The following is a 15,073-nucleotide window of genomic DNA, read 5'->3' on the forward strand; positions in this document are numbered from 1 at the left end:
TAAACAATATTCATGCAAGTATTGTTAGTGAAATCCCATGCTACGTTTTCTCTCCAAAAGCATATGGATACCAACTTGAAACAGCCATTGCAGCTGGCTCACCTCAGCTGATGGAGAACGGGGGTTGGGAAGTGGGGGAAGCCCACAATCATATGCAAAAGTCAGGAAAGAAAGCTTCATACTTCTTTTTTTCCAGGACATGCACACATTCTACAGTCAGGTAACCAGGAGTAGCCAAACTATGAGATCTTTTCTAAATAGAAGTCTTGCTTATTATGCAAAGTAATCATCTATCTAATCAAAACAAGAGTCCCTAACACATGCCTAGTCAGGAACTTCTAATTCACTAACAAGGTCCCAGGCAGGATCAGGAAAGGGAGGTGGAATGATGTGGTAATGCTGGAAGATGGTGGTTGCTGACCAGTCAGCAGTTCCATGTCCTGCATTCTCTCTTGTCCTTGGCTGCCAGAGCTAGCATCTTAAATGGTCTGTATCTCCTAGATGTACTCACATCCTCCTCCACACCAAAATTCTGGACACTCATCCAACCCAAAACCAAAACTAGCACATACACAAAAATGTACTTACCAGAACTCTGCACCTTGGCTGTGACAAAATTCCGGGCAGTACTACAGCACACAACTGGGTAGCTGAACTACTGCAGATAGTCAGCAGCCTGTAATTCTTAGAGAGCATTGGGTCTAGTTGGAAGGAAGGCTCTTCCTTGTCAAATCTGGCACCTGGAGCAACTACAACCACAGAGCCCTGGTTCTAGGGCACCTCCTGAAATTTTCTTAGACTAGACACAGTCCTGAGGAAGTGACATGCCCTAATACAAAATAATCTGTCCTTTTTTTGCGACAGGTCTCATCCAAGTTCTCATGAAAAAAATTAGGTGTGGCAAGCTGTTCCAGAAAGTCAGCTGCAGCCTTGGATTTAGAGACAGGCTGCTCTGGAGTCTTGGAAATGTAAATGGGTGGTTTGCCTGAAGTATTCTAGATAGGATCACACACCAATATAAAACAGCTTAGCAACAGCAAAGCTCTACTAGGAAATTGCATTTCTACAAGGAAATTGCATTTTTCCAGTTTTTGGCAACCAGAAACTGGAAAACTATTTTGCAGACTGCTGCATGAAGTGTTTTGCAGAAGAACACTGGGTGTGGTATGGCGTGCTTTAGCAATGAAACATAGGTGCAACACATGAGACCGTGCTGTAACACCTGCTATAACACTTCGGGAGGACTGAAGACAGGTTAGTTCACGCTGGTTGGGAGCAGCGGCATGGATTCTGCTTAAAGGGGCAGAACTTGAGGACAACCCAACATCCCAACATACCCTTGTCCAAGCTTCTCCATGAAGCTCCAAAATCACTCCAGAGCAAACTATAGAAGAAACATATACATGAGTAAACATGGATAACTGGACAGCTAAGACTCTGCGTATCCTGTTGGATGCAAGCTAAAATTATAGTAAAGATATAACCAAAATCACCTTTAAGTAGTCCAATCTTTCTTCACCGACTGCTTCAGAAAGCCGAGTCCTTGACAGGCTCTGAAATACTGTACCACAGCCAGACATCTAACTTTTAAGACGCTACAATGCCTGATGTGGACAATCTCAGCAAAGCCTCCAACAGAACGAGACATGCACCACACTTAAGCCAATACCAGAGACAGTGAGCATCTTTCAAATTATTTTCAACTCACTTGCTCTTCCTGCTCGGGAACTCTGGGGAGCTGGGACTGGATGATCCATCAGACTTCAGGTCAAAGAAAGTTCCTGGACTGTCCAATACCCTCTGTATCCTCTCTGCAGTGTCTCTGCTCGGAGAAAAGAGAAACAAGCTATACTCAGAGCCAGAGTTAACTACTGTCTATTCTAACAGTCCTTTACAAGCCCAATACAAAGCTGGATCTCTCATATACATGTGAAACAGAAGTAAACACAGTTATATTGAAAAGGGCAGACTCCTTACATGTCACATCTGACATATTCAAAATGGCAAACTTTAAGCTCCTTTTGAATTGATTTAAAAGCTTAAATTAATTTCAGTATTCACCTTTAATTCTTTAACTTTTTCTTTTATCCTCCCTCTTTCATTAGGATTTAATAGAGAGTGTAAATATGATGGTTACTATAGTATTACTGCTGCTAGTACTTGCCAAGATACTTCTGAAGAAAGCTGTCTGTGTGAGTAACTGAAAAGAGAGGTATGTTTAATTAAGTAAAGGAAAACTAAGGGGTTTTTTTGGGGGGAGGGGGATGCTGGGGAGCTTCAGTGATGGGAGTTCACAGAGCTCTTCCCCTGCTCTCCTGGTCAGTTGATCCTACCTGTACCCCTCAAATCACAGTTCCTCACGCCCTCACTTGTGCTAATAGAATTGTTTGTGAGACTGGAAATTACCCTGACAAAAATTCTAAAATTAAAACGATCCTGAAACTTCTGTAACACATGAACAAGTGGGATGGACTGGGTCAGCTCCGTCACCAAAGCCTGCACATCATTAAATTACAGCTTCAGGTGAAGTCACACGTTGAGCTCACTGTTGCCAGAAAGAGAGAATGCTCCAGCCTCCTTCACTCTTACTGAGTGCACTTCCCATCAGTCCTGATACCCATCAAACTTCTCCATGAGCCAGTTCACGGCAGAATCTGGCAGACAATTATCAAGGAAAGCAAGTTGATACTTTTCCTCTTAGATTAGTGGGCTGAATCGGTTCCATGAAAGATCCACTGAGCCTCTGAGCCATCACAAGGAACAGTCAGAACTGGGTAGTTGAAAGAGACTGTGGAAGAGGGGAAGTATCACATCTGCTTTTCAATAGCAACAAACTGTTAGAACAGAACAGTTGCTAGTGAAACCGCACCTTCAAGAATGACCCAAAAAGTCTTTCACAAAATACAAGCTAAGGCTCCCTGTTCCTCATATCTAAGGTTACAAATATGCAAAAAGAAAGCTAAATAAGCCAAACAGCTTACCAGTTCCTCCTAGCAAAGAGCAGGAAAAAAAAAAAGAAGAAAATAAATCCAGGCATTTTCTTTATGATAGAAAAGTTTTACAGATTCTTCAAGGGGATAGAAAAGCTTGTTGAACACAAAGTAATGGATTGAGGGACACGACTGCCTAAAGTACAAAAGTAATTAAAATAGTGAGAAGCTGTGCCTAACTGTGTTGGCAGTTAGACTGGGCAACAGGGCAGTTGTCTCAGAAGATTTTTCTCCAAGTAGATTCTATACTATTTTTATTCAGATTAGGTCATATGTACCTCATTAAGAAAGAACAGAATATGTAGTAATTTCCTTCTGTCATAAAATCACTGGTTTCCACATAAAAGATTACTTTTTCCCTTCTACATCGAGTCTTTAACCTGCTTTCTGGAATTCTTGCAACTGGGAAAATTGCATATTAGATGCACAGCACTCATGTGACTTTTGAGACTCTGTATAATCTTAAAAAGGTGTCTCAGCTAGAGCTGAGAGAAATTTATGATTTATCTAAATAATCTCTGGTGACCAGTAGACAACTTTTGAATGGTTATAATTCTGTCAGATATGCCAAATCACTCCTTGAAACCTGTATTTTTTCCATTAGTTATAATTATTTGTCAGATGATCTGACTTAAACACTAGTCTTTTTGACTTAATGCTTTAAAAAGAAAGTCCTTTAAGATACAAGAAGTTTTGCCTATTTGAACATTTTAACATGGAAACAAACAATCAAGCATCCCTTTACCAAGTACTAGCCTGTCATCTGACTCTTATCTAAAAGTGGTGAATACAGAAGAGGAGACTCAAGAGTCCTGGATCATACTGTAAAATATTTAAGAGCGATCTTACAATATTCCTCCGCCCATTTCCTCCATTCCTCCTCAAATACTGATTCTCCCCACTTCCAAATGTCCTTTTTTAATTTTGTCTGTTTCTGTCATTTGTCCATTTCTCCAGCAGCTGATAATTAGGTTTTTCTTCCAACCATTTTCATTTCAGCTCTCATTCCTGTCAATTCCCCTTCTGTCTTTATATGTGCCTTTTCATGTTCCTTTTCTCATCTCCTCCTGTTTTTCTACCCTCTTTGTCTCATCTTCCCACAGCTCATACCTCTTTTCCTCCTGTATGTTCTCAATGCCAATGGCACTACTCCGTCGCCCATGGAAGCGGCTGGCTCGAGTACGTGATGGGCTCCTACCAGGCAAGGCAAAAGACTAGAAAAAAGGAAAGCGTGATAGAACGGAAGGAGGGGAACAAGACAGGAAAAACTGTGGAGAACTGGAAGCGTGGCAGAAGAGTTTGTGACATGAATCCAGATCCTCTCCTTTACTCTGCAATACAATAGCATGGCTCGGCTCCACCTCTGCAAGAAGGAGTACTTTCTGTCAGTGAGAAAGAGCAGCCAGGGCTTACAAAGGTGGTATGAGAGAGGGACAGAGAGATATAGAAACAAAGGCAGAACACAGCCAGTATACAGAGAAAGGAGCTCTGGAAGGGAGGTATTCCCCTTATGATGAGAGGAGAGGCAGAATCAGAAAGGTAAAGAAATCAAGAAGTTAAAGGTGTGGAGGAGGCAGCAAACCCAAGTCATTAATAGGCTGTGACTTCCTTGTGTTGACATAGAGAACGCATGCAACCAAGAAATCTTCCCACTGAAGGGCACCTTCTTGGCTTACTCGGAGATGCCTTTGTTGTAGTTTGCCTGTATTGACATCACTAGTGCAGAGACCACAACTGGCCGGATGCACTTTGGCCAAGGTAACCATATTTTCAGTATTGGAAACACGGATCCTTTTCTGGAAAGATTTGTCACAGATTTATTATACTCACACTGATCACATATGTTTAGTATCCCTATCAAATAAGAAAGGCTTTGATAGTGACTAGAAATATTCATTCTTTTTCTCACCCCAAACTTTATTAATTTTGCTGTTGCTTCCAAACATGCAAATTCTATTTACAGCAAAACAGCACCTTGAATATATATTGTGCACCTGTTTATATTACAGAAAATAATCTGATTGTTGAAATTGAAAAAGGTTAAACAGTTCTAGTGTCCTTATGTTCTCAGCTCTTGCCATATGACAATACAGTACCATTCTGGTCAAACTACAGTGCATGCATTTTTTAGCATATGGCAAGGTACAGGATCTAATCCAGGATAGCAGAGATATATGTCAAAAGTAGAACCATGTTTGACTTTCTTCTCTCAGTCTGTATCAATCTCAGCTCTAGTTGACACATGAACTGAGGCTAAAGGACAGGCACAGACAAAACAGACTACAACACATACTTTCACCACTTGTGAAATGGGATGATACAACAAAAAGATTCACAGCGGTACAAGAGGACAAACTAATAGGGAAAGAGAAATAAAATGTATGGGTGGCTACAAAGGTATGCCGGGTTTTCTTCTTACAGCCCACCCGAATACCTTACCGCAGCAATGGCCTTAGGGCCCTCGGCGACACTCTGGCTGAGGGCAAGGCCAGCTGTAGCTGGGCGGCTGGGCAGGGTGGCTGGCTGCTGCTTTCTCATGGATATCCCCATGGTATCCAGGCTCTGGCTGCGGCCTCTGATCACCCGCTGAACAGGAAGGAGGCAGGGAAACAGACAAACACAGATATACACATATAGACATGCACACGGTAGGGTAGTATGAGAAGCATCACAGATTGAGTGGAAAGTTGTGACAGACCGACATCAGAACCACACAAATCCTAATTCCTAGAAGGCAGCATCTTAGATACTGTCCATACTATTTCATGCATGGAGCTCTGGGAAGAGCCAGGGAGGAACTCTTCCTCATATATATTCTCTACTTTCATTTCCCTTGTCCTTTTGCAATAATTCGAGATTCCCTACCAGTATCCCAGCATACTGGATAAGACAGCATCGACTGGAGCAGTCCTACCCAGTACAGGCTATAAAACACAAAATCAAACTCCTGTTCAAGACTGTAAGGTTCAGTCTTGTATGAATTTCAGTGCTGGCTGCAAGGGGAAAGCAGACATCAAAATCTGAAGCATTTGAAAAAGCCATTTTCTGAGTTTACTCAGCCTTTTCCAGCCTTTTACAAAGGTCATCTGTATACATGACATGCAAACCACAGTATCTGCTAGAAGTCAGAAAAGGGATATTTTAGGGTAACTAGAGTAAGACATGGATGGGTATAAAATTCATGGTTAGTAGCAAAGGCAGGGTAGATTGATTGTATGTAAAAATGCACCTCACCAAAGCATCCCAGATCTGACCAAAGCTATGCACATAGCTAAAGAAACTGTATGTGAATGGATTCGTTTCAAAGCCCTTAGTAACTCTAACCAGCCTACCATACAAAGCAGGTGGAGGTCATCTGAAGAAATGCTATTCATAACACTTCTTTCCAGACAGAAGTGACATCAGATTCTCTCTATATAACCAGTTCAAAACTCAGTTTGCCCATTCATATAAAAACTTTGCTTTCTCGTATCATCTTGATCACTTTCAAATGTTCTGTCACCTGATCCTGACTTATTAAAAAAATGAAACAAAACAACACCATGCCATTTACACTGAACAAAGATAAAATAACTCTGGCTTTTAGAGAGTAAGTAAAGCATCACAGTTTTTCTAGACAGTACACTCAGAGACCCTTTTGCAACCGGACGTGTCTGTCTCGTATTGGCCTTTTTAGCCACCAATGCGCTTGTAACAAACATGGGTAGAGCCCTTCCCAAATCTTTGTTCGCGAAGCCCAGCCATGACACTCAGAGACAGTTTAGAAACTCTCTTGTAGTAGCTCTTGCAACTCTTCCAATTATAACGAAAATGAATTGGAGGAGATCTGCTGTAGGAACCAAAAGCCCCTTGCTACTAATTATTACAATTCCACTTGCAAACACTGATTCCTTTTTCTGTAAGTCACAGAATAAAACCCCATCTGACACTAAACACCAACATGAAGCACAAAGAGTTTGACTTCTACAGGCCAGTATGGAATTCTGCACCACAATATAGCTCTGTAGGATGGCTCACCTTGAAATTTTCCAGGAAGCCCCCACTGCCATTCTCTATCTTGTCATCCTCCCCTGTGGGTAATCCCATCATACTGCGGCTGCGAAGCTGCAGCTCCTCAAAAAGGCTCTCCAAGAGGGCACTCCGTGTTCTTTCCTGCATCAGCATTGGAAATGAGAATATCTTTTAACGAGAGCGGAGGATTTTTTCCCTGTTTTCTCAATGTCTCACATCCTTCTTAAAAAAACCCAACAACCAACCAAACAAAAAATTCCCAAAACAGCAACAACGAGAACAACAAAACCCCATGAAAATACTTCAAACAGTATGAAGTGTTTTAACTGCATAGTTACAGTTTACAGTTTTACGACACAGTTATTATTGCAGTAAGACCCAGCCCTTTTAAACTCTTTCTAAAGCAAGTCATAAAGGACACTTTTTTACAGCTGATGAAACAGAGGCGTTTTTTTTTCCAGATCAGGCAAACAGCAGAGTCTGGAACAGAATTTTGGTACCAAAAATCAGTGATATCAGTATGCATCCTGTACCATAATAGTGAGTTTCAGCTAATACAGAATTTCCTCCAGCAAACTGTATGTGTCACATTCCCATTCTTACTTGAGGATTAGACCTTTACATTAGAATGCACCTGTTCATACTCTATCACACCTGCTATGAAATATGAAGGAAGCATCCCATAGCTGAGTATTATCACATTTCATCTTCCTTTCTTAAGCAACACAAAATCAAAAGTTAAAAATTTTACTATATTTTCTTAATCTGACAATAATATCTTTATAACTACATATAATTATAATTTTTAATGGAAGCAACCAGGTAATAGACCCACCTCTAATTTAGCAAATTTCTCAGCTCGATAGCAGCTGTACTCAGCATTGATGAGCTTGACCAGAAGGAATTCACGAAATTCTGCACTCTGTAAGATAAGATGAAGACTAGACTAAACTGGAGATAAAAACAGTAATAAAAATATCACATGATAAAAGCTCTGCTTACTACTCTTTGGACCTCCAAAGTCATTTAGCCAGACTGACTCAGAACATTAAGTGTGTGTACAATATCCTCCTGCCATCTAACATTGGACCAGAGAAACAAACCTTTTTAAATATGGCTGGATTTGGCAGAGGGGGTCCAAAGAAGGGGACATCATCTCGGGCTGTGACTGAAACCTGAAATAATATAAGGGAGAAAAAAAAAGTATCGTAACACAAGTGAAACTATCAAAGTTTTCAAACTACTATGATAGACCTGATCCCTTCTGAATAATTTACATACCCAAAAGAGATCTAATACAGCGTCCTGTGCATCCCTTTGTTTCTGAACTCAGTGGATGAATGTGCTGATTTATCTCCTAGAAATTCAGCTGGATGTGCACACAGCAAGAACAACAAAAAATTGAACCGACTGCTTTTTTAAAAAATACTTTTAATAATAACCAGTATAATCAGTATATTTACCAAAAAAAAATAATGCTTCTATTCAGGCTGCAAGATTTACCTCCACTAGAACAACTTTGGTCAACATGGTTGTACTGACCTATTTGTTTTTTACAGAGAATCCTTGGTAGAGATACACTGCACACTCAGTGCCACTGCCTCTCTGAGTCACAGGTGATAAACATGCAAAAGCATTTTCCCAGTATGAAATAAGGAAATGCATGAGTTTTGTTTGTTTTATTTTTAACATGCTCCTACCTAACACATCAATGTCAAAAAAAATAACTGTAATGCAGGCCAGCTTTTACATAGTCACTTGTCTCCTCACAGCACTTACTTATAATTACATGCAGCTATCTTACCAGATACATAGAGCACTTCACAACATTTCAGAGTTATTTTTTTGTCATGTTTGAAATGGAGCAATATCGTTATTTGCTATTTCATTCAAGAGGGAACAATGTCATGACAATTTCAACTGCCTCAAAATAACAACGAATAAATGTCACAGAGCCACAGAGCCAATGAGAGGTGTGAGTTTACCAAGAAGAAGTGAATTTTTGTGCCCTACAATACAGAGAACAAGAGAAGTGGAATCCCATGCCCCTGATCAGCACGAGGCTTTCATTTGTCACTACAAAATGGCTGCCCAAAGCAGAACAATGGAAGATGGTTGCTCCACCAACACCCTCTTCGGTGGAAAAGCAGATGGAGATCCTGTCCTAATTTTGGTATTTTCAGTGTTCCTGTAGACCTCCAAGGCATAGGGACTCATCATCACCAAATCAAAATCCCTACATAATACGAGACATAACACACGGATTAAAACGTTTCTACAGTGGAAACTCCATCATAAATGCAAGTTTCTTTATATTTTCTGCTCTTTAAGCATGACTGAAAGTTGAACATAAAGATATATAGACATCCATACAGAGTCATGTCAGGGAGGGAGAAAGAGAGCTGTATCCAAAGACTGCAGATATGGAATATGAGCTCTAGCAGGACTTCTTTCAACTGGAGGGCCCTAACAGGTTCCCTACCAGATAGGCATCAGTTCTGAGATCCGCAAAAGCAGGTGTAGCTGGTTCAGATCCCATAGATTAGGCCAGCCAGCTGTATCTGACCTGCAATCTCAGGCAGTGCAAGCTCTAAGCACTGCGCCGTACAGCAGAAGAAATGCAGACATGAATTTTACCTGACTTATATCATGTAAGCAAGACAACCCCCAAAGTGGGATCAATTGTGCCTCATGTCCCTTGATGTAAACAAAATTCTTTTATCTGAATTCTTCCTGCTTCTATTCCCAAGCTTCAAGCTTCAGAAATTCATCAGCTACTTTGAAAAACATACAACTAACACTCTAGTTTCGTGTGCAGATACTTAAGAAATGAGGATGACAGCTGACTGAACCTGTACCTCTCCCAGAGGCCCAAGTACAGGTTTCCACTTCAAGGATCAAAATCAGTAGAGGGGAATCTATTGATTCTGGTTACCTTGTAGAGAGTGTCCCCAGTGGTGCTATGAGTGAGCTGAACTACCACATAAGCATGTAGGAAATTAGAAGCAATCATATCAGGGACAAAAGGTGTGCTTTCATCCTGGAAGATGATGGCTACAATGTCATTCCCAATGTGACGCTTCCGCTGAAGCTGGAGAGGAAAAAATAATAAAGAGAGAAGGCAGGTGAAAAAGAGCAGAACAGTACAATGGGGCCTCAAACACCCGTTTGCCAAGCATCTCAAACCCATCTGTTCAACCAAACCCCTCACCACTACTTTTACCATTACTCCAGCCATGATTCCCAACATTATACAGCTAGTCGTTCTCCCCTCTACACAGTCCTTCTTCGAATATCCCCCCTCTCTTAGACACACTGTTGTAGTTCTCCTTCTGATACCTGTTGGGAATCTCCCTCTGTGAAGGGCAGCTTTGTAGATACATGAAACATGATCTCCTTCCCCCGGAAATTTGTATAGACTGACTCAGTGCCTGTTTGACCTCTGGTAACATCCAAGCCTCCCCGGAACCTGAGCAAATCCATACCACGCCATAGGTCAGGCAGTAGAGATGAGAAAGCAGAAAGAAAAACGACAGTATCAGTAACAGTAGTACATCAATATTATCAAAGGTAATTTTTAGGAAGTCAGTGATAGTGACGCACCAAATCTTACCCAAACCAACTGAAGCTGCACAGTGTTTCTGCTGGTGAACGTACCAGCTTGCTAAAAGCTATGAAGCTAAACCAGGGATCCTCAAAGATGCTACTTTCTTTGGTATTCTTCTGAGAAACACACTCCATATTTCAGAACTACAGAAGGGATGGGCTGCCCCACAGAAAGAGCCTAAAACAATACTGTTCCATACCATTGTGAAACAAACTTGTATTTGCACTTGTTAAATAAAATTATTCTTTGATGATACTGCGGGTCAGACTGAGATACCAGGAAAATACCAGCAGACACCTAACTAGTTTCCAGCCACGATGGCTGACAAAAGCATCCTGGGCTTCTTCACCTGCACTGGGATTCAGAGGACACAGCACTTTTCTGAAAGCAGGGCTCTAGCAGAGTCGCAGCCTGTGAATGCACAGTGTTCTCTGACTCAGTTTGGCTTTCCAGCTGCGCTGGGTACGCACCCACGGAAATCCTGCAGCTGAATCTTGTCACCAAGAAAATCCAGGAACTCCAGGAAACCCTGACTCTCTACTGTGTTACTGAAGACTTCTTCTTCAGTTGTCTACAAAAGGAAAGCAGAACTTGTAAGAAGCACAAGCAGTACAAAGAACAAGCAGTAATTTCTATGCACAATTCAACCAACAAACATCTCTGCTTAAATACATTTCTGATCTGGGTCTTCCATGGTGCTGGGGATTCCTACCTCAGCCCCAAGCTGCCATTAGGGTTAGACTTAGGGTTCAGAGATCCATAAAGCCTGCACTTCCATGGACACTGGGAGTGGAAGAAGCATGCCAAGGGAAGCATGGCATTGCACCAAAATTGCTTCCTCCACACCTTTCTCATCTGGGCCACTTCATGGTGCTGGGGAGCTTTGCCTCATCCCTAAACTGCCTTTAGGGTTAGGATTAGCATTCAGAGATCCATAAAGCCTACAGCTCCAGGGACAATGGGGGTGGAAGAGACAAGACAAGGGAAGCACAGCACTAGAACAATATCACTGCCTCCACAAACTTCATCTGGGCCGCCTATGGAGCTGGGGACTTCTAATTCAATCCCAAGCTGTCATTAGGGTTAGGGTTCAGAGATCTACAAAGCTGCCAGGGATACTGGAGGTGGAAGAGGCATGCCAAGGGAACCACGGCACTGCACAAGCACTGCTGCCTCTGCACCACTGCCTCTGGACAGCACAGATCTTCTTATTACATTTAAGCTAAGAGAACTGACTCTTTGCATTTTGTCTCACATATAGTGGGATCTGACAGAGCTTACCTGTCCAGGTTTCTGGTAGATGACCCCAAATTTGAAGTTATTGCTTATGACGTGTTCATCAAATGCAACAATAAGCTGCGAAGCCTGAGGTAATGAAAACAGAAATTATCAGCTGGATGTCATTAGCCAGATCTTGAAGGAAAAGTGACATACAGACATACCAGAACACCGTACCTTGGGATAGAGGACAGGAAAGAAGCGTTCAACATTCACATCCTCACACAGTAGCTGTCAAGTGAGAAAGAGAGGGAAACAGAAGCATGATTATCATTTGCCCTAGCTTGCTACATGCATGAGAGTGCAGGCATTGTTTACAATTATTTGACAGAAGCCCCTTCAGGCAAAAAATCTGAGCTAAAATTAAAAGAGAAAGAAGAGAAGTTAAATGGAAGGGTAGGAGGGAACTGTATGACAGTTCTACTGGGAAATAGTAGAAAAAGAGGGAAATGGGAAGACAGAAGTGAAAATAACTTGAAGAATGAGGTCTTAAACAGGCAAGCATGAATCTCACCTTTGCCATCTGGACAGCATTGGGAAACTCATTCAGACAGGAAATGGGGATTAGGTCATGTTTGGTGCCAGTACGAGTCCTGACACAAAACAAAAAAAGGCATTAGAGACATAGCTGAAGGGAAACACAAGCAACACTGGTTCTTTCTTAAAGAGTATCCATTTCTTCAGAGTATCCTTAAAGCAGTAAATCCCAAAGGGTTAATTTTAAGCCTGGTGCATAAAGTCACTAGAAGAACAAGGTACTTTCAGTTCTTATTGTTCATCACTTGTTGTGGGAAGCAGAGGAAGACGAAACAGGAATGTTTATTCTCTTGCCCCTTTGCATTCTTTTCTTGTTTAAAGAAATATTTTGCTTTTCTTTTGCCCCCCGATTTTCTTTCACAGAAATCTAAATGCTGAAATACAATTCATGAACAAAGAATAATAAACGATTCCTAAGACCACATAATGAGGGCTTGAAAGACTGTAAAAGGTCTGTTATAGACAGCTTAGGAAAGCAGATCTAAGCAAAGTAAAGGAGGTAGAAATTGGTGTAGCATTGTTCCAGAAAGATAAAGATAGAAAAGTTTCCTTCCTCTGTATTTGTATATTTAATGAGAGATATCTTTCTAAGAAAGAACTATCGAGCTGTCAGAATCCTCTTCAAACCATTATAAACAAGCTACTGAGCAAAAAGTACTGCATATAATGAAATAATAGAGGAATTTCTACCCTTTTGTTCTTCCTTGGTCTCTTACAGGGAAGGGTTTGGGGCTCAGATAAACATTCCCAGGCACAGCTCATAAATAGGCTCTCTCTTTATTTTAAGATTATTGCTGGCACTGAAGCATTATCTGCATACAGTGATGGAAAACCACCAGTGATTCTCTTGTAGCTGACTCCTATGCAACCAGTATTTTCCCTCAGTCCTGGACGAATCCTTCTCAGCAGCAACTGTATTAGAATAACTGTTGATTCCAGTAGCATGTTGCCTACTGGAAATTCACCCAGCCCATACTGTGGTAAAAAGCTTTTCTGAAGCATTGCCTCTCACCCATGCAAGGTCCATCTCTATTCTTCCTCTAGTTCATTCAGCAGCTCTCTCTGGGCAATGTCTCTCTGTGGAAGCCCTAAAGGTTATGTCACTTTGCAGGCTGCCCTGGGAACCTAGGAAATGTTCTAGCTCACCTTCAAGGGAGTCTTAGTCTCAAGGACAAAGCCTGGGCTAGGCTGTCCTCCATTAGGAAATCTATATTCTCCTAGAGAGTACTCACATGTCTCTAAGTAAACAAAAAACCCAGAAAAACTTCCTATTTGAGGGAAGAACAGATATCTTTCACACAGCTACTATAAAGATGCACTTGCAAGCACCACTTCAGCTTCCTGAAGGAGACTGCTGAGAGCAACTCAGAGGGGAAGGCAAGCAAAAAAATGGCTCAAAGTTTTCTTTGTGGTCCCCTCCAGAAGAAAGCCATGAAATTCACACCCACATCTACACAGAGGAAGCTTAAGGTACAGCACAGCACAGTAACATATGCTTCAACAACAGCCACCGTTACCTCAGCAACAGGCGTAGATTTTCCTGCTTCTCAATCTGTTCATACTTCACAGAAAGTACTAGGTAGCCCAAGGACATGTCACTGGAGTAAAAGTTCTGGTGCTCCTGCAAACAGAAAGCCAAAATGCATTATTCCCAACATGCTTCCCAGAGAAATTTACCAGATTTTTTTGCATACAACCTGTCACTCAAGATTAGCTGATTTTTAATTTAACTAGCAATAGCATGCTTGAAGACATGCATATGCTGTCTTCCAGCCCACTTGATCATCAATGCATGAGCATATCAGTCAGAGTGCATCCACTGTCAATTCATTTTCTCCTCACCTGTCCAACATCAGAAGGGCTCCTGAGAAGGAATAGGATTAGAACATTCAGCAACACATTTTGAAGAAACCGAGTTTCTTGTAAACAAAATTATATCTTCCGTGGACTTTCCCTGTATTCATTCAGACTGTTCATGACTAAGCAGTGGTCCTCAGCACATTCAACTGGATGTGGTTGTGGGAATTTTCTATACAAAAAGTAAGGATCATTATGCCAAATGGTTGACCTCCAAGAGTGCTCACATCTCAGGAAGGATACAGTCAGTAAGTAATCACATTGCAGATGAATGTTCTCAGTAGTGCCACTGACACTGCTCGAGCTTTAGCAGTGTGCCTAGAACAGAGTCATTCAGTCAAACCATGAGCCACAATGCAAACATTTTTACAGTCTCTGTATGTAAGTGGCTGTGGCCATACATTTCTCCTGGTTGCACAGCCATATTCCAATGGCCTATGTATATCAATATATATAACCTCTAATCTCTAAAGGTTAAAGCATTTTGACACAGGATGTGAATGGAAACCTCTAGCATAATGAAAATACTACAAAGGTGGAATCATGCAGAAATGCTTTGATCACTCCCATCGTCCTAGTGGAAAACCTCTTTACAGCCAGTATTCAGAGCTGGCTGCTACACAAACTCTGACCAAAGCACTGAGACTGAATTTATGCTTTCAGCAAACAGTCCAAACTTAACGAATTTGAGGTATAAGCACAGAGAGACCAATGAAAATGTCATGCAAGGAATTTGGTTCTCTTTGGATTAGATTAATATCTTAATCTTTTGCTGATAACAAGAACTTCTGTT

The 15,073-nt window shown here is 41.4% G+C and overlaps 1 protein-coding gene across 9 annotated transcripts in view; it reads right to left on the minus strand.

Annotated features, from left to right (window-relative positions):
* LOC113988455 (rap1 GTPase-activating protein 1-like) overlaps window positions 1-15,073 on the minus strand; it is a 45,618-nt gene that overhangs the window by 10,155 nt on the left and 20,390 nt on the right. For 8 of the 9 annotated variants that reach the window (XR_005563654.1, XM_039381630.1, XM_039381629.1 and 5 more), the window contains 13 exons: window positions 13,941-14,044; window positions 12,401-12,479; window positions 12,064-12,117; window positions 11,890-11,973; window positions 11,079-11,179; window positions 10,341-10,470; window positions 9,937-10,092; window positions 8,105-8,176; window positions 7,837-7,923; window positions 7,008-7,142; window positions 5,430-5,576; window positions 4,101-4,204; window positions 1,709-1,822 (listed from right to left, as the gene is read on the minus strand). Coding sequence is in view for 8 of the 9 variants with exons in the window: in XM_039381630.1 (XP_039237564.1) it covers window positions 1,709-1,822; window positions 4,101-4,204; window positions 5,430-5,576; window positions 7,008-7,142; window positions 7,837-7,923; window positions 8,105-8,176; window positions 9,937-10,092; window positions 10,341-10,470; window positions 11,079-11,179; window positions 11,890-11,973; window positions 12,064-12,117; window positions 12,401-12,479; window positions 13,941-14,044 (1,367 nt within the window). In the remaining variant the exon portion in view is untranslated. The remainder of the gene's footprint in view (window positions 1-1,708; window positions 1,823-4,100; window positions 4,205-5,429; window positions 5,577-7,007; window positions 7,143-7,836; window positions 7,924-8,104; window positions 8,177-9,936; window positions 10,093-10,340; window positions 10,471-11,078; window positions 11,180-11,889; window positions 11,974-12,063; window positions 12,118-12,400; window positions 12,480-13,940; window positions 14,045-15,073) is intronic. The other variant, XM_039381628.1, reaches the window with a different exon arrangement.

This window comes from Pipra filicauda, unplaced genomic scaffold (assembly GCF_003945595.2).
Source record: "Pipra filicauda isolate LSUMZ 115617 unplaced genomic scaffold, ASM394559v2 scaffold234_size1211729_pilon, whole genome shotgun sequence".
Taxonomy (NCBI): domain Eukaryota; kingdom Metazoa; phylum Chordata; class Aves; order Passeriformes; family Pipridae; genus Pipra; species Pipra filicauda.